This window comes from Cucumis sativus, chromosome 1 (assembly GCF_000004075.3).
Source record: "Cucumis sativus cultivar 9930 chromosome 1, Cucumber_9930_V3, whole genome shotgun sequence".
In the NCBI taxonomy this organism is placed as follows: Eukaryota; Viridiplantae; Streptophyta; class Magnoliopsida; order Cucurbitales; family Cucurbitaceae; genus Cucumis; species Cucumis sativus.
This window is the reverse complement of record NC_026655.2, coordinates 29810387-29828958: the sequence shown is the minus strand read 5'-3', so window position 1 is coordinate 29828958 and position 18572 is coordinate 29810387. Positions and strand designations below refer to the sequence as shown.

Genomic DNA, 18572 nt, shown 5'->3' with positions numbered 1-18572 from the left:
AAGATATTAGCACCCCACAACACTCATTTAGAAAAACGGTGACCAAATTTAAAATCATAAATTGAAAATATTTTTTAATTTATTTTAAAACTAATGTGTTATTTCATCTCTCACTACTTTAATATTTGAAGCAATGATCTCATAAAATAAGTGGAATAATATTTCATTAATTAGACTATATATTGAAGAAAAGTTTCCCACCTTCATAGAGAAATTATTACAATTTCTCAAAATTTATCATAAACTAGTCTTTGAATATTTTTTTTTTAAACACTTGATTAAATTCATTTTTTCTTGAGATCAAATCTCGGACTTTCAAAGATATTGATCTCTCACCTCGAGAATCTAGAAATAACAGACTCTAGAAATAAAGAAAGAAAGAAAAATGGTAGAATAATCATAATAAAAATAAAACAATAATAAGAAGAAAAAGAAAAGAAACATAATAGTAATAAAATATACCCATAATAAAAAAAATGATGATAATAATAATGATGGTAATAACGATAATAATGGTAATAACTATAAAAAAATTTATACCCTCTCTTTCCCTCTATATTTTAGAGAGAAAAATATAAAGGTTAAGATTTAGGATTTAAAAAAAAGTAATGAAATACGGATAAATAAAAAAAACAAACATTTTTTTTATGTCTCTTTCTTCCTATTTTTTAGAAGGAAGAAAAAGACTAAATTTTTTTTTTTAAATGATGATAAAAGAAAAAAAATACTAAAATTTTCCTACATTTTATTTTCTTTCTCTTTATCTTTTAAAAAGAGAAGAAAAGAAAATTAAGGGTTTTAAATACCAAAGAAATTACTTGTTCTATGAAGTGCGGATCATTGGATTAAATCCCTACCAAATGCAACCTCCAACTAAGTTTAGTTTAATAATGATATTTGATTTGCTTAAGATAAATTTTTTTAGAAAAGTAAAGACAATAAGGTAATGAAAATAGTAAGAAAAACTCACATTTCACATAAGTTTTTTGGCAAGATTCGTCCAACTAAGCACTCTCTCTAAAGAACTTTTTTTCTCTAAGAAAGTTTCTTCAAATAATTTTTGTATGAAATTATCCTCTAAAGAATTCTTTGTTTCAAAAAACTCTTAACCATTTTTCAAATGACAAGGGTCCCCATTTATAGACCCAGATTGTTCCACAAATTAGAAAAAATTATAAGAATAAAAATCAAATTTTGATATTATGTTAATAAAACAAAATTTCATTTTTCTAAAATAAATAAAATGAAATATTTTGAGATTATGTGAAAAATAAATTAATAAATTAAATGGATATTAAAAGATTTTTGTTTAAAATTGATTTTCTTTTTTTCCTATAAACAAGTCAAAGATTTTATTAATTTAATTTTTTCCCCTAAAATGAGTAGAAATAAGATAAATATGATATTAAAATATTTTATTTAAAATAAATTGATTTTTTTTTATTTTCTAAAATAAAAAAAATGAGATATTATAAGATATTATGTCATTACTAATTTTTTTTTACCTTTTTTCAAAAATAAATAAATAAAAGTTTAGCCATTATTACTAATATTATTTTTAAAGAAAAATATCGGTAGGATAAAAATAGGTGGCTACAATATGCAAAAGTGTGTTTGGTTTGTCCTATTATTAACAATGTTTATACTTTGGCCAAATTATCATAAAAGACTATTAAACATCATAAACTACTTTAATGAAGAAATACACATTTTGAATCTTTTATATATATATATTGAAAATAATTGCATGTTACGTTGAAATTATTAATTTTTTAGTCACTTAAAATTTATGAAGTTTAAACTAAACATTAATTTCATTTCTTTTAACAATTCAATTTTAGAAGCATAAATATCTTGTAATGTAAATACGTAACCATCAAAAAACATACAATTGACTTTTAACAACAAAATATAAATAAGATCAATATTTTTTTGTGAGACAATATAATATCAACTAGACAAAAATGTGTGCAATTCGAACACATTCTTCATTCATCTTTATCACGAGCTCGATCAAAAATCATGTTTTTCGTTGACATCCTCAATGATTTGTTTCACATATATTAAGTCGGAGTAGATTTGGCTGAGAGAGAAACATTTGCAAATCCCTTTTAAAAATGTATATGAACACATTGAAAAAATATACAAAGTATTTAAAAATCAAAGGAAAAATAAAAAGAACGGAGTGAAAAATAGATAGGAAAAATGAATTAAAAAACAAAGGAAGAAAAATAGATATTTGGAAGGAATTCCTATTAAACACCAAATAAACATATCTTCTAAAATTTGGTTGAATATGTTTTCTCAAAATTGGTTTATTGCATAATCTCATTTTTTAAAAAAAGTTATTAAACAAAGGTCAAACACCTCAATTTATCTTAAAATGAATTATTTTAAAAATTAAACAGTTCAAAAATCAATCCAAACACACCCTAACACATGTGAAAGTTATATAATTAATTGATAAATGGTTGGCAAGATTGTTTAAATATGTTGATGAAGTAAGTAGGAAATTAATTGATCTAAACAATCTTATGAATAGGATTGGTATGTTGTATTGTAAGCCATCTAAGTGTAAAGTAGAATACAAATAAAAGGAGTTAAAGTATTTCAATAAGTTTTTTTTTCTATTTTTTTTCTCTTAAATATTCTATTTTGTGGTTATTATTTTGGAGTGTTCATCAGACACTTCCAACAAAGTTGTATCAGAGGCCGAATTATTTTGATCGTCATCATAAAATTTTTTACAACAATCTGAAAGCAAAATTACAATGTCGTTCAAAAACAAAGTTCTACCCGACCTTCCAAACTGGAGTCACTCGACAGAATAAACTATCGCCGTTGGTCCTAGAAGTTATTGATCTTTTTCGAACAGCTTGAAGTCAACTACGTCCTCACCGTCGAACCACCAATCAATCCTCTAGCACCACCAATTGACCCTCTGGCACCCTCCGACACCCTCTGATCCAGAATCATCCACAGGATCCCTTGTCATCACTGCTGACCAGGTAAAGAAAGCATCTGCAATTGATCCCGAGAAGTACAAGAAGAACAATAAGACAGTTCGTGGACATTTGTTGAACCATATGTCGGATCCCATGTTTGACTTGTTTGTAATTCAAAAATCTGCCAAAGACATATTGTGCATTCTAGAGTCTCGCTATGGTGGAGATGACACTGGACGAATGAACTACGTTGTGGGAAAATTGTTGCAGTTCCAAATGATAGATGATAAGCCAGTTATGGAACAGATACATGAGTATCTGGTGGCAAATGTCCTATCTGAAGATTGATGTGTGAGATACTTGAAGCTAACGTTTTACTGGAAAAATTATCTCTCCTTGAGCGACTACCAAAATCACTTGAAGCACATGAAGAAAGATCTGAAACTCCAAGATCTGATAAGCCACATGCGTACAAAAGAGGCCAACAGATTAAAAGATAATTTAGCTTCCAAAAATTTAAATTTTGTTAATGCAGTTGAGTCTTCTTTTGTAAACAAAGAGAGGACAAAACAAGATAAAAGGCAGGATGGGAGAACCCCATAAAAGATGCAGTTTAAGGCCCTTGGAGGAAAAATCAAGAAAAGGAAACTCATCTGCTATGTCTGTGGTAAGGAAGGACACAAATCCTATCAGTGTAATCAAAGGAAGGGAAAATCAAACAACCAAAAACCAACACCTCAAGCCAACCTTGCTGAATAAGATGATGAAGTCATAGCTGCAGTTGTGGAAGTGAACCTAATTGAAAACAAGACTGAATGGATTTTGGATACTGGAACATCAAGACACTTCTGCACCAACAAAGATCTTTTCTTGATTACGAGGACGCTGCTGATGGAGAATACGTGTGCATGGGAAACTCAGCTATTGCAGGAGTAATCGGGAAAGGGAAGGTTATTTTAAAATTAACCTCTGAAAAAACTTTATCCCTGAGTAATGTTTTGTATGTCTCTTCCCTACGTAGGAACCAGGTGTTTGGAAGTCTGTTGAATCACTGGGTCTTAAGATTATACTAGAAGGTGACAAAGTGGTCCTCACCAAAAATGGAGAGTTTTTTGTTAAGGGGTATATGTCTAATGGACTTTTTGTACTAAATACTGCCTTTATGAATGTGAATATTTCTAGTTATGCCTACGTAATTGAAGCTATTGATCTATGACATGGTAGACTAGGACACGTGAACTTTGCATTAATTAGGAAGCTTAAGGATTTAAAGCTAATTAATGCATGTGAATCACATGAAAATGGTAAATGTCTTGTATGTGTAGAAAGTAAGTGCTTTAAGAGACCTTACAAACCTGTTATGACGAGAAGTACTGAATTATTAGAATTGATTCACTCGTATCTAGCTGATTTAAAAAACACTCCTAGTAGAGGAGGCAATAATTATTATGTATCTTTTGTTGATGACTTCTCTAGATATACTAAGATTTACTTGATAAAATCAAAAGATGAAGCTAGTAGCATGTTTATGAAATTTAAGGCAGAGTTTGAAAATCAACTAAGCAAAAGGATAAAAAGATTAAGGTCAGATAGAGGTGGTGAGTATTCTGATAGAACTCTAAAAGTATATTGTGAATCAAATGGAATTATTCATGAATTCATTGTCCCTTACTCACCACAACAAAATGACATAGCAGAACGTAGAAATAGAACTCTTAAGGAAATGATGAATGCTATGTTATTAAGCTCTGGTCTATCGGACTTGTGTTAATCTAGGAAAGTAACCGACAATAATATTAGCACCACGGTCTGGTCGAATTTTACTTTCAGGGCAGTGATTCATCACGACGCATCAAGTTATTTTGATCGTCATCATCAGAATTTTTACAACAAACATCTTCGACCACCATCTTTGATGGTCGTTACTGAACGTCTATCAAAATCTCCATACTCAAACTCTTTTATTATAATTTGAAATTATATCTAAAACAACTTTTAGCAAATAACAAATCAAACAAACTTTTGCCTAAAACCACTTTTGAAAAAAATTTGTCAAACACATTATATTATTCTTTTAAGGAGTTCTTAGAAAAAAATGCTTAAATGAAAATGCATTTTTTAAAAAACATCTTTTGTTTATGTCATACCAAACAGACCCTTTAAGATATTATTATTTACTATAGTTCAACAAGAATTGTTACAAAATTAAGATAACAAAAATTAATAACAGATTAAAAACTAAGCATAAGTTAGTTGGCATAACCAAAACTTAGAGATGAAAAAAGTATCTTAAAACGAAAATGAAATAATAGATTTAGGTAGTTATTTGATTAAGGAAGAAATATTTATTGATAATGTGTGAGATTGTAGTATATGATTTTGGATTCATACAAGAAGAGTAGGATAAGAATGACATTTTCTTTTGAATGAAAAGATGATTTAACTAAATAGAGTTCCCATGTAACCATCGACTATAGAAATCTAATGCTTCTCTGGGCTTGTACTCAGGCACTGTATGTCCCGCTCCCTGCGCATTTCCACTCTTTCATGTATCATTATATCAATTATATAAATACATATACATTTTCCTTACAAAATTACTTTCAACTTTCATGTATAAGTAACCAAAACTTAATTTGTAATCATTTAGTTTGTAAATAGAAGAATATATATATCACATTAATTAAGTTTGGATAACATTTGAGAGCATAATTTTGAAAAGAAAACATCATACCTTTATGGTGAGAAAAGTGAGGTTGTGCTCATATCCTTGTAAATACCTTTAAGAAGAAAGGGGAAACAAATATGGTTGGGATTTATCAAATATCAACATATAATATTTTTATAATTCTCCTCTTCCTCTCTAAACTTCAGATATTAATTTCCAAATCTCCCCATCTCTAATTGCTCTCTCATATATTAGACTTTTTCATAAAACCCTACACATACTACACACACATATATAGTTTAGGTGAAATTCACTATCAAATTATATATATCTTTAATATTTTTTTTTAGTATAATTAAACGTTGAAGAATTGAACTACTAACTATGTGACCACTTACACGTTTGAATACCATATAAGCTACACTTGCTTTAGCATATACATATAACTTATATTTATTGCAATAAGTGTTTGATATACGTGTACCTAATGTTGGTCTTATTTGGACTTTGTATAAAAGATATCTAACACATTTATTGTGCTACAAGAGTATCAGCACGACCATAGATAATCTAAAATATGTGGCTATATTTCATGTTTTGTTAAATAAATTTATGAAAAGATAGAACTTTTTTTTTTTATTATTGTTAATGAAAAATGGAAAATTAATGGATAGAAAAGTATTTACCCAGCAACTTGGGAATTGGTGAACCATGGCCTCCATTCATCAACAATTTTGTAACCAATGGAAGAAGTCCATGCTTGGGTTCCAGTATATGGCACACACATATCATGGTCTCCACTGTTTTCAATTACCATGATTTTAGTAAATTTATTAATTCATGATAGTATTTCCCTATTAACTATTCAAAATATATTGATGAAATTTTATTTTAGTACGTACAACATTTATTTATTAATTAATTAATTGAGCCAACTCACCTTGGTAGGATAATTTCAAATCTAAACCCTTTATTAGTTATTGAAATTTTATTGAAAAAATTTGAGAAAGAAAAGAAGAAAATATTAGTTCTCCAAGGACACAAAACTAAAAATTTAGGCAGTTTAATACTAACCTTTTACATTTTTGATTTTGAAGATTGAGTTTATAAACATTAGTTAATAAATATGATTTGAGAGTCTAAATTCATTCATTTTAAAGAGATGTTTGAAGTAAATGGTGAGTTATTATAATTCTTGGTTATTATAGTTGAGTTACGATATTTTGTGTTTGGAGTGTAGATTATTTTAGTTTGAGTTATAATAGTTTGTATTTGTGAGATAAATTATATTTTAGCTTGAGAAGATATAGTAAACATTGTAGCAAAGAATAAAAAAATGATGAATGTCAAATGGTAAAAAAATTGAGCTATATAATTGAAAATTTTGAAATAGTATTTACTCTAGCTAGAAATGTTTATTATAGTCTTACATAATTTTTGACCCAAAACTAGCTTTATCATTATGCATTCATAATTTTTTGTTCTTTACTTACATGGTTTACTATTTTTTTTATCAAACTAAAATAATCTACGTATCAAACTCATATTATTAAAACACAAACTAAAATAATCTACATATTGAGCACAAACTATTGTAATCAAATTATAATAACCTAAGACTATTAATAAGTCACTCGAAACTCCAAACAATGGCTCAACTTGACGGTTTTTTTTTTTTTTTAAAAAAATTAAGTCTATTTTTTCATTTAACGGTTTACAATTATTCGTATCTTTAAACATTTTTAACTAAATAATAAATTCCTAGTTTTCAAAAGAGATTATAATAAAAAGAAATTTAGAGGTAGAACCATGTTTATAAACTTAATTTTAAATATTAAAAAGAAAAGAAAATGAAAGGGTTATGAAATGAAAGTAAAAAAGAGTAATTTTCTAAGAATGAGTTGTTTTATTTTTAAAATTTGGCTGAGATTTTGAATGTTCTTTTCTTTCTTTTTAATTAGGTAAATATGTAATGGTTAATTATGAAGGATGATAAATGGTAAAAAAAAGGAGAGGGTGAAGAAAGTAGAGTAGACCTGAAAATAAGGGCTCTATAACCTTGAGAAGTAAGGTTGATATGATAAGGAATCATACTTCCAGCATCGTGATCGTAACTTATTCTATCTGTACATAGCTCCCATGCACCTGTCACACTTTGCTGCAAATGTGTATTCATTTACATATTCATACATCAAAAACTATATATTAATTCAATTAATAATTAAAATGATCATACGTTATATATATTTATAATTAAATTGGATTGATAATTATAGAAGATTTAATTTTACCGGCTCTGCGTGAATGGCTGCTCTTACTGATTCGTCGTTCAACCATATAGTTGCAACTTCATCGTTCTATTCTTCCAAAAATAAATAAAAGAAAAAAGGGTTTGAAAGATAAACTTATGATATAATTAATACGAGAAAACAAGGAAGTAATTAAGGGAGTGTGAGAAAAGAAAAAGGAAACTAACCATACATGGAACAGTGGATTCATGAGTAATATTATGGGACCGAGCTAGCTGAGGCCAAAGAGGGACAATGCCATCGCGCACCGGTGCCCTAAACGGCCAAGCACGGCCGAACATCCGCTTCCTAACAGCTAATGTAGTCTTCTCTGTCGTCTGTCCAAGTTGTTGAAAACTGGACGGCAAATTTGTGTTCATTTCTGTGTTTGGTGAGTGATAACATGGCTCCAATATATCGTATATGTTTAACCTTCTAAGAGCCTGATAATTCACACAACCAAATGATAGAGTAGTGTATTTGAAAGATGTTGATGAAGGAGTGTGTTTTTGTAAAATTGGAACAAATAGTAAAATGGTGCACCTGGTCAACTCGGTCAAGCTTGTCAATGCAGTCAATAGTTTGAGGATCGAAGTAATTTCCACCACAAGCTGCTTCAGCTTCCTGTTGTAATGTTATTATACAATAAACTTAAGCAAAGGTTTAAAAACTAGATATCAATTAAGATTTTAATACCTCAATTTTTTAAAAAATACCTTAAAGATGGAGTGTGAGATGAGGGCCATGCCATGTGCAAAGGGGACAAGAGCATTGCCATCAAACTTATCGTCCGTCACACCATTCCCCACCATGTAACCCTATTCATTTCATTATAATACCTTTTCATTTCTTCCATTTCTACCTCTATCTTTTTTCTTATTATTACTATTATTGAGCTTATATAAATAAATAAAAATTAAATCTTCATGTACGTACCTTTAAATTTATGATTGGTGCAGTTCCATCTTTGATTCCTTCATACATCATAAATCATTTTAGATTAGAAAGTTTACTTTTTAGTCTCTATTTGGTTCTCAAACTTTTCATTTTACTAATTTAGTTTCTTAATTTCCAAAAATAGGTTTAAAACACATTAATTAGCAACCAAAATTAAAATATTTGTTTTTGAAATATATTTAAAGAGAAGTACAAAATTTAACTCCACACTTGAGAGAGTTGTTAAAAGTACATAAAATGAAAGCTAAAATGACATCAAAAGTTTATTCAAATTGCATATTTTTAAACTATCAAATAGAATATAGTTGTGTAGTAATGTCTAACCCCAATAAAAGTTTAGTATATTTATAAATATTTTAGTTTATTTTGCTACATTTAAACTATATAAAATGAAGCCCTAAACCATAAAACTTTAAAATGTATATTGGTTTAAGAAAAATACCTTTGACAACTTGGAAGGTAAGTGTAGGGACATAGATGCCTGCGTAAGACTCTCCTGCTATGTAAAATGGATTTTTAACAAACTCTGGAAATTCCTTAAACCACTGCAAATATTCCATTTTAAATTACTATCATATATATATCAATTTTCAATCTAATCCCTTAAACTGTCTGAAAACAATTTCAATTTTCAGTCCGTATTCAACATGATTATCAAAAACATGAACACAGCAGTTGAAAATAATAGACATTATTGTTTTCTTTTCTTTTTTTTTGGAAAAATTAGAGGGACTGAAATGGAAAATAGTATATATAGTTTTTGAATGAAGAGTTTAAAAAAAATAGAAGAAATTAAAAATAGAAAAGTAAATTACTTTGAGAAGAAAAGTGTGGGTATCAGAAGCAGTTTGAAGATCTCCAGTTATGTAGTTAGAGTGGTTTGTTGAGTAAGATAAGCCAACCCCAGCAGGAGAATCCAAATATATAATATTTGAAACCTGCAATGTAATAATTTTCACATACCTACGTTAAACATACCAAAATCAATCTAAGATACTTAAAAAAATTAATGATGAATGATAGACAACTTTTAGTTATTCTATAGTCTGTATTTTTAAAACAAATGAAGACTAAATTACTTTAACTTTTTCTAAATCGTGGAGGACCAAATTTGCAATTTTTTCTTTATTTTAAATAAATTTAAATGCCTGAATTTTTAAAATGATTGTGAACGATAAAACTATTGAAAATATTTAATAAATATAGCAAATTTTTTTAATTTGATCCATAATAGACATTCATACTCTTTAACCATAACGGTCAGATTTTATAATTTTAATTATAAAATCAGATGAACTAAATTCTGACATTTTCTAAATCACAAGGACTGAATTTGTAATTGTCAAATCCTAAAATAATTATAAGGTCGAATTAGAATTGAATAATTGAAAGATCTTTGGCTCACGATTTTTAAAGAGAGATGGATTACGAATTCGTGATTTTTCTTTTTCTTTTATTCACAACATGAGAGAATCAACATCGTCAAACCTTAAGCTTAAAGATTGATAGTAAATTTTATATTAAATTGGAATAATTTTGGTTTGAAATTTGAATAATTTGTAACTGAATTGAATAAGAGAAAAATTGCATTTGAGTTGAATAAGAGATTAACTTACAACTTAGGGTTAAGTTTCGTATAGCTCCATATGAGATAACTTAGACTTTCGACTTTTCGTCTATTCTATAATTTTCTTACTAACTTAGGCATCAAAACCATTTTTTTTCTGTTTTGCAAGTCATCTCTTCCTCAAATTAAAAATTCAACTGAAGGTGAGGTACACGTTTTTCCTTTGCCAAAATTTGCATCAATAGTTTGTTGTCAATCATAGGAACGAGAATGATTTACCGAAATAAAATTGAGAATATATGCAAAAATAAGAAAATAAAGGCTATGATGGATTGGTTCCCACGAAGTCATGGGTGAATTAAATCCACATAGCCAAAATCAAAGAAAACCATGGGTAAATGAGATCCTCTTAGCAAAATCAATTGATGTAAGCCAATAAATTGAAAAGGGAAAGACAAATATAAGACAACATAGGCCAAGGTCAAGGCAAAGGAAGAGATCGAGGATGAGATTACAAATGTAGATGTAGTGACTAAGGTCGAGGTGATCAATGCCAAAGAGACCAAGTTGAAGCAAATATCCAAGTTAAAGGTCGAGGTTGAGGCTACCAGTCCTTAAGCAAAGGAGATCAAGTTGAAATAAAGATAAAATAGGCAGAGGTTGAGGCAACCACAATACCGAGGTTGAGGAGACCAAGTTAAAACATAATGGAAAAATAGATGCTAATACTAAAGCCGAGACCAAAATCCTAGTAGACATTGAAGAGGTGACCAATATTGAGGGTATCGAGTTAAAATGAATAGCAAAGATTGAGCCCGGAGAGACCTAGTTAACAAAAAAAGACATAGTTAAAGAAAAGAGACCTTAGGCAACCGAGGTGTAGGCCAAGGAGATGAAGAGACCAAGTGGGAACAAAAAGAAAATACCAAAATGTTCAAAGTTGAGACTAACTAGGTCAAGGCTGAAAAAATCTAGTTGATGCAAGGAACCGAGGGTAAGGCTTAGGCTCAAATTTGTTAGGAAATCGTGAATTTGCAATTAAAATTCACTTGGAACTAAACCAAGGTCAACCCTAAATGTATGTAGGTAAAATATTTTTGCATTGTGGAAACTTGCCGAGGTCGAGGCCAACCCTAGCACATAAGGGTAAAGATTTTCGTCAACCATACTCTAACGTCTAAATGATTGTAAGAATCCAAAGTGTTGAAGGGCAAAGCTTAATCTTATCAATAAAAAGCTAAATTGATCATTTAGAGGCAAACATAAGTTTCAGCTATATATTCACACAAAAATAATCAAGAAGCTGAAAGTAATGAAACTCTATCGTTTAAAGGTAACTCAAATTTTAGATAGTCCAAGGTTGAGGCAGATCGAGAAGGACCATCGTAGACTGGAAAAAAGAATTCTAAAAAGCGAAGAGACTGAAAAATAAACGACATGCAAAACTTGATTGAAAAGGCCACCACTTGAGACCGACCAAGCCAAGGCCGAGAGTGAGGACTGATCAGCCAAGGCCAAGATTGAGGGTAGTCGAGGCTTATCTGCTGCAATTGAGCCAACCTGCCAAATTTCAGGCCAATCTGATTTTACGATACCTTGCTTATTATGATGACTTTTTGCTTTTTCATAATGGTCGCTTTCAAGTCAAAACATATTGTTGTTCTCCTTTGAGAGAATGTATTTCCTGAAGATATCTAAATTCATACTCAATCGGACATTTTCTCAATGAAAGATGTTCCTTGAGTAAGCAAATTTACAAGGGATATGCTTCATTATTAAATAAAAGCAGCTTTGCACAGAATATGTTTCCCTGCCAAACAAAAAACTAGCATATTTATAGGGAATACGATTCCCTATCAAACAAAAAGCAACCTTGTAGGGGAAATGTTTTTCCCTATCAAACAAAAAACATATTTATAGAGGATACGCTTCCTTGTTAAAAAAAACGGGTATAGAAAATATATACTTCCCTATCCAAGCTCCGAAGATGGTCATTTACAAGTCACCCCACTTTTCATAAATCGATATTCATCCTTCTCGAGAAGGTTAATTTTAAGCTTCAAATATTATCATAATTTGTTGATCGCCTTAACCTTTCAAAAATAAATTTTCATCTCTCTTGATAAGATGATTATAATCTTAAGAAAAATTATTTTCATCTTTCTAACAATATTCAATATGAGATTAGTCCTTCAAAAGGAGATGGACCTTTAAAATATGAAACCTTGAGAAACCCTAAATCTCGATCTTATTGACAGAGTATTATGGATCATCCCCAAGATAATCTAGAAACCACCTTAGAACGCTAGGTAACCCTAGGAGAAAAATCACGTCTAAAGAAGCATCCAATATTAATTTTACAAATTTGATGTGTTGGGCACCTCACATGGTAACAGGTGAGAAGTTCAGCCTTGCTGATAATCGATTGACAGGGTCAAGAAGCAGCACAAAGTTAGAAGAAAGTATACTCTAAGTTGGACCTTGAATGTTTAGCTTATAATTGTGACTAGTCAAACCTCAAGATCCAACATAGGACTGAGGGCTAATGTTATGGGTGATTTTAAACGAAAAGGTTATAATAGACATTTTGAAAAAACAAACTTAGGAAGAAGCATGATACGAGCCAAAAGGGACACTTAAAGATCGAGGTGGGTCTAGAAAAGATGGTTGATTTGGTTCGCACTCAAACTAATGGTTGAGGTTAACCCTTGCTATATATAAAATTGAGATTTAGTTTATAAACTCTAAAATGAAATCAGTATAAGAAGTGAGTTGATCTTCCCTAACAATACTTTGGTAATAATATCACTAAATATAAAAATAATAAAATAATGTGTTTGACAGATCAAATTAATAATTTAAAATTTTGGAAAATTCAATATAAAAATAAGAATAGAAATTGTAGACATTAATTTAAATGGAAAAAGAGGGTAAGTAAATAAATGAAAATTGTCATAAATAAAAAAAAAAACTCATATTTTGAAGAGAGACGCTAAATAAATAAGTATATATATGTATATGTAGATATATATGTATACGAATATGTATGTATATTTATGTGTATATATATATATATGTATATATATGTATATGCATGTGTATGTATATGTATATGTATATAGAATTATGGTGTGTCACCTTGGACCAGCTGTAAGGATTGAGATGTAAGGTGGGTAGGGTTCCCTTTGGATTCCCTTCCTCAAAATTGAAAGGTCCTGCATATATATATATTATTTACATTCAAATACAATTGTTCACCATTTTTTTAAAATCAAATTCTCCCAAATCAAACAATAAAGTTATTTAAATATGTAGTTTAAAATAAATAAACTTTATGTTATGATATAATATTGTTGTTTAAATGATTTCAAGGATTTGCCTCGTTGCTTGTATATCATATAGATCTAAAACCTTTGATATATTTTTTAAGTATAAAAGAAATTGTAGTGGGTTTTATAATTTTAATTAAGTTTAGAAATTTGGAAGTTTGTCTGATATTAAATATTATTTTAGCATTATCTTGGATTGGAATTCAACAACACAGGTCAAAACAGTATGTGAGTGTGAATTCTCAAGAACGGTCGGGTTAGAAGAGGGTGGCCTAGGTGGAAGCGGGCTCTTTAGGGTTTGGAATCAGGAACTGATCTGACGGTGAAGCATTTTCTTTGGAAGACTAGGGTTTCTGAGGGGGTCTACCGCCCTTGATTCTGGCGCCGTTAGGGCTAGAAGAAGAAGAAAGCGGTGGATCGATGAGATGAGAATCTCGCAAGATAGGGTTTCTTAGTTGTTTCACGTTAGAGAGGAAGAGCGAAATTTTGAAGGTATAGGAAGAACGAAACGGAATTTGAGAGGTAGGAAGATCACAGATTTTCTTGAGCAAGACGAAGAAGAGAATGGGAGAGGAGAGGAAGAGTAAACCGATCGAGAAGAAAGAAGGGAAATAAAATTGAAATAAAAGAGAGCATTGAGATTGAAGAAGAGGGGAAAGAAAATGAAACAAAAGAGACCTACGAAGCTTTTTTTCCATAAATAGTTTATTTAATTTTTGGATTAAATATTTTCTATTAAAATTAAAAAAGAAAAAGTTAAAAGGCAAATACTGTCTATTTTTTTATTATTTAAATTTGGATAGCTAAATCTCAATGATTTTTTCAAGATTTTTTGTTACACGATCGTTTATATTTAAAAAATGATCGTTTATATTTGAAACATGATCGTTAGATTTGATAGTTTAAATTTGTCTACCAAAATCTAAACGATTATGTAAGATTCTTTGTACACGATCATTTATGTTTGGCTATTTTGGTACATCGTTTAGATTTAGCTATCCAATATTCCAACAAAAACTAAATTGGACATTTCATTACCCAATTTGTTTACTACTTATCGGAAATGAGTTTTTTAAAAAACATAACAAACAAGCAAAATATTTACACTAGAACAATTTTGAAGAAAGAAAAAAAACCTACAGACCTACAATGAAAAGTATCAAAATTGCCTCATTCAACACACAATTAATCGGCCACAGCTATACGAGCTTTTTCTAAACGATCATGATACATGATCATGTAGAAAATGATACACGATCGATCGTGTAGTTTTTTAACGATGAGAAAAATGTTTCAATTCTAAACGATCGTGTTACCTTGGTCATGCTAAACAATCATGTTAACTATGGTAAACGATCACTTAGATCATATCCACATGATCATGTATTTTTTCTAAATGATAGAAAAAAGGCTTCAAATCTAAATTATCGTGTTGACTAAATAAGTGATCGTTTATATTATATCAAAGTAATATTTAAAAGAAGATGAACAAAAATAGAAGAAATAAAATCTGAAGAAATCTGTAAGAGAGGATAAATAAATGCAAAGAAGAAAAAACAAAAAAGCGACGAATTGTCCGCAATATTAAGAACAAACTTAGAATTTATGAAAATATTTTATCGACCTTATTAGCTTTTTGCTTTTGTTACACAAATCCTCAATATTAAATCTATGAAAATTGACTTATCGGAAATAATTGGAACTCTATCTTATTCATAAACAAAAGTCATAACTAATTTTTCTTTTTCTAGAAAAAGAAAAAGAACACTACTTTTGTATATGAAAATTTTTCATTACTGACTTGGAAGTTGGAACCAAAAATGGTACATTATTATTATTATTTTCTTTTTGTAAATTCTTATAATCTTGTATTAAATATCTCACTATATTATTTATTTTCCAATGTTTTTAATGCAATTATAACCAAAAGTTTTTTTTTATAAGATAAATACTTATTTCCACTTAATTAAAAGTATGTACATATATATAGTTGTATTTTGAAATAGGTTTAAATCCTAATATCATCGTTGAATTTTGAATTTTTGTTATTTTAAAATCAGCTACTTTAAGAGTATTTGTGGCAGAATTAAACACAATTAAGAGGATGTGTTGAGATGTCTTAATACTAAGAGAATTTTATTTCTTTTAATGGGTTACATTCAAACTTCAAAAAAGATCCCCCACTTCTCTATTTCTTAAATCAAGTAATTTAATATTAAATTAAATTTACAATATATTTAAAAATTTTCAAAATTATTTTTAATAACAAAAATTCTTATAATAAAGAGTGATATTTTTTATATTTTATAAATATTTTGATTTTATTTTACTACATTTAATTTTTTTTTCTTATTTAATAATTTTATACTAACATTGATATTGACGTTGATGTATGAACAAGGCATCATTTTCTATCTTCAACCATACAATTAATTTTTTATCCACATAATTATTATAAAAAGAAAAGGGTCCCAATCTACTGTTAGTTTAGTTTTTTCTTTTCTAATTATAAATATACCAATTAAATTATATAATAATATTTTAAATTTTTTATAAATATAGCCAAATCTAAAAAAGTTTATCTATTGCATAAACAATCTATATAAACTTTGTTATATTTACATTTTTTTTTGAAATATTGCTATAAACTTAATTATTATTTTTAAAATTTTCTAATTATTTTTATTATAATTAACTTTAGCTAATTCATGTTATTTTAGTTCAAGGATATTAGAAGGGGCAGTTTAGTGGGAGAGATTGGGGATAAATTCCAAATGGTCTAACCTTATATTGAATTATTTTTTAAATAATTAAAGTTATTACCCACTTAAAAAAAGACACTATTTTTAATAAATTTGTTTAGAAAATCACACACTGTTTTAGTCAAAGTTAAGAAGAACCAAAATAGAAAATTTTGGGTTCATTGGCACATCAGAAGAAAAGAGACTATTACGTCTAATACAATGAATGACATTGGGACTAAATAAGTAGCAGTACTAATCTTGGTTGTCATTATTATTTGACTCAATTAAAACTAAAGTCGTTGCATGTTATAAATCAATCCAAATTACAATACCATTCTTTGACCTTTTAAATATATTCATACCATAAGCTTTAAAAATATCTAAAGCAACTAGTTGCAAAAGAAACTACCTACTATGGCACGAAATTCACTAGTCTACTAACTTCGAACTTTAGTAATGGACGATTAAGAAAAAGAATGAAATGAAAATGTAAAAATAGAAATTGGTCTATTAATCATAGATAGAAGCTAGTAGAAACCAAAGAAAGAGAAAAGGAAAGAAAGATTAAAGAGTAGAAGTTACCATGTTCATAGACAAAGCCATCGAAGCTGGAGCACCCAGGGCCGCCGTTGAGCCAGAGAACCACCGGATCCTCCGCCGGACTCCGTTCCGACGTCACAAAATAATAAAACAGCTTTTTTCCACTCTCAGTTTCATCAATATTTATATACCTAATTAATTTTATTAAAATAAAAAAATATTTGAAATCCGAAAAAAAGAAAGAAAGAAAGAAAAATAGAAATGAAGAAGAACTGACCCAGAATGGTGTTTCGATGGAAAGTGATTGCTTGTGAATCCAGGCAAATGAGTTACGAGAGAACCTTGAGGAGCTGCTTCAATAATACTGATCATGTCTACCACATTAACTAACAAATATAACATTATTATTATTAATCCTCTCTCCATTTTCTTTCTTTTTCTTCTTTCTTCCTCTTCCTCATCTTCAACCTTAGCTTCTCCCATTTATATATAACCTCTTTTTTTTTTTAATTTAATTTTTATTTTTCAATATTCCTATTGCTATTTTCACACTTTATAAATTTCAAACCAATAATGACACATTTAAATATCATTTAAGTAATAATCATGTTAATTATTTGTTTAGAAATCTTCAAATATTTATTTACTATTTTTTTAAAAAAAATTGTTTTATAATTTATTTTTAAAAATATCCATAGACATATACATTCATATTTATGTAAAATTAAAATTATGAGTGCGATATTTAGTCAACTTTTCACATTTTTTGTTATTATGTTTCCAGTAAATCTTGAATTTAATTTCTAACTATTAGTTTGATGTTGAATTTTTTTTTGATGAAATATATTTTATTCTATGAAAAGTTAACGTTATTTTACCAAATTTTTTTTAATTATACTATTTAATTGTAGGTTATAAAAAGTTGTACACAACTATTATTATAATTTGTATCTCAAACCCGAATGAGCTGTAAGAACTCAACTTACTTGCTCCAAACAACCTAGAGGTATAAAGTTTAAATAATTATACAAGAAATTAATTATATATATATGAAAGAAAAAAAATAGAAAAGTGACAGAAACAATAATGTCACTTTTGGGCTTTCTGATGCCTCGTGAACATCTCTAGTTGGAGTCTATTTTATGTATTCAAACTAATTAAGTTTGGATTGTGACAATATAATATATTGTTGATAATAGCTTTGATTATTGGAAGGGCTGAAGTTGGGAGCTTTGTGATAAACACAACAATGTCTGTGTACAGAAACAAAAAGACAAAAACAAAAGTTAATTAATTACAAAATATAAATAAGTAATATTAATGTCCATTCATTTAAAAGTCTATTTAAAGCACTTTCCATTTCAACCCTATATATATTTGAATAATTCTTTGTTCTTCTTCTTCTTTTGAACACGATTCTCAAAGGAAATGAGACAAGTACACCAAAACACATCATCAATTTCATCCATGCACTTTTTTTTATTAATAATATATTTTTCTTTTCAATTTTAGTACTTAATCTTGCAATAATTAA

The 18572-nt window shown here is 28.6% G+C and overlaps 1 protein-coding gene across 1 annotated transcript; it reads right to left on the bottom strand.

Moving 5' to 3' along the window:
* Window positions 1-5246: 5246 nt before the first annotated feature.
* LOC101209433 (serine carboxypeptidase 1) lies at window positions 5247-17536 on the bottom strand. The gene is made up of 14 exons (XM_004139053.3): window positions 17316-17536; window positions 17081-17229; window positions 13564-13640; window positions 9674-9796; window positions 9301-9403; window positions 8838-8875; window positions 8618-8719; window positions 8445-8525; window positions 8090-8344; window positions 7905-7970; window positions 7650-7771; window positions 6300-6413; window positions 5680-5725; window positions 5247-5472 (listed from the first exon to the last, which is right to left on the bottom strand). Exons 1-14 carry the CDS (start codon window positions 17519-17521, stop codon window positions 5389-5391), a joined length of 1566 nt encoding a protein of 521 aa, XP_004139101.2. The 5' UTR covers window positions 17522-17536; the 3' UTR covers window positions 5247-5388.
* Window positions 17537-18572: the final 1036 nt, after the last annotated feature.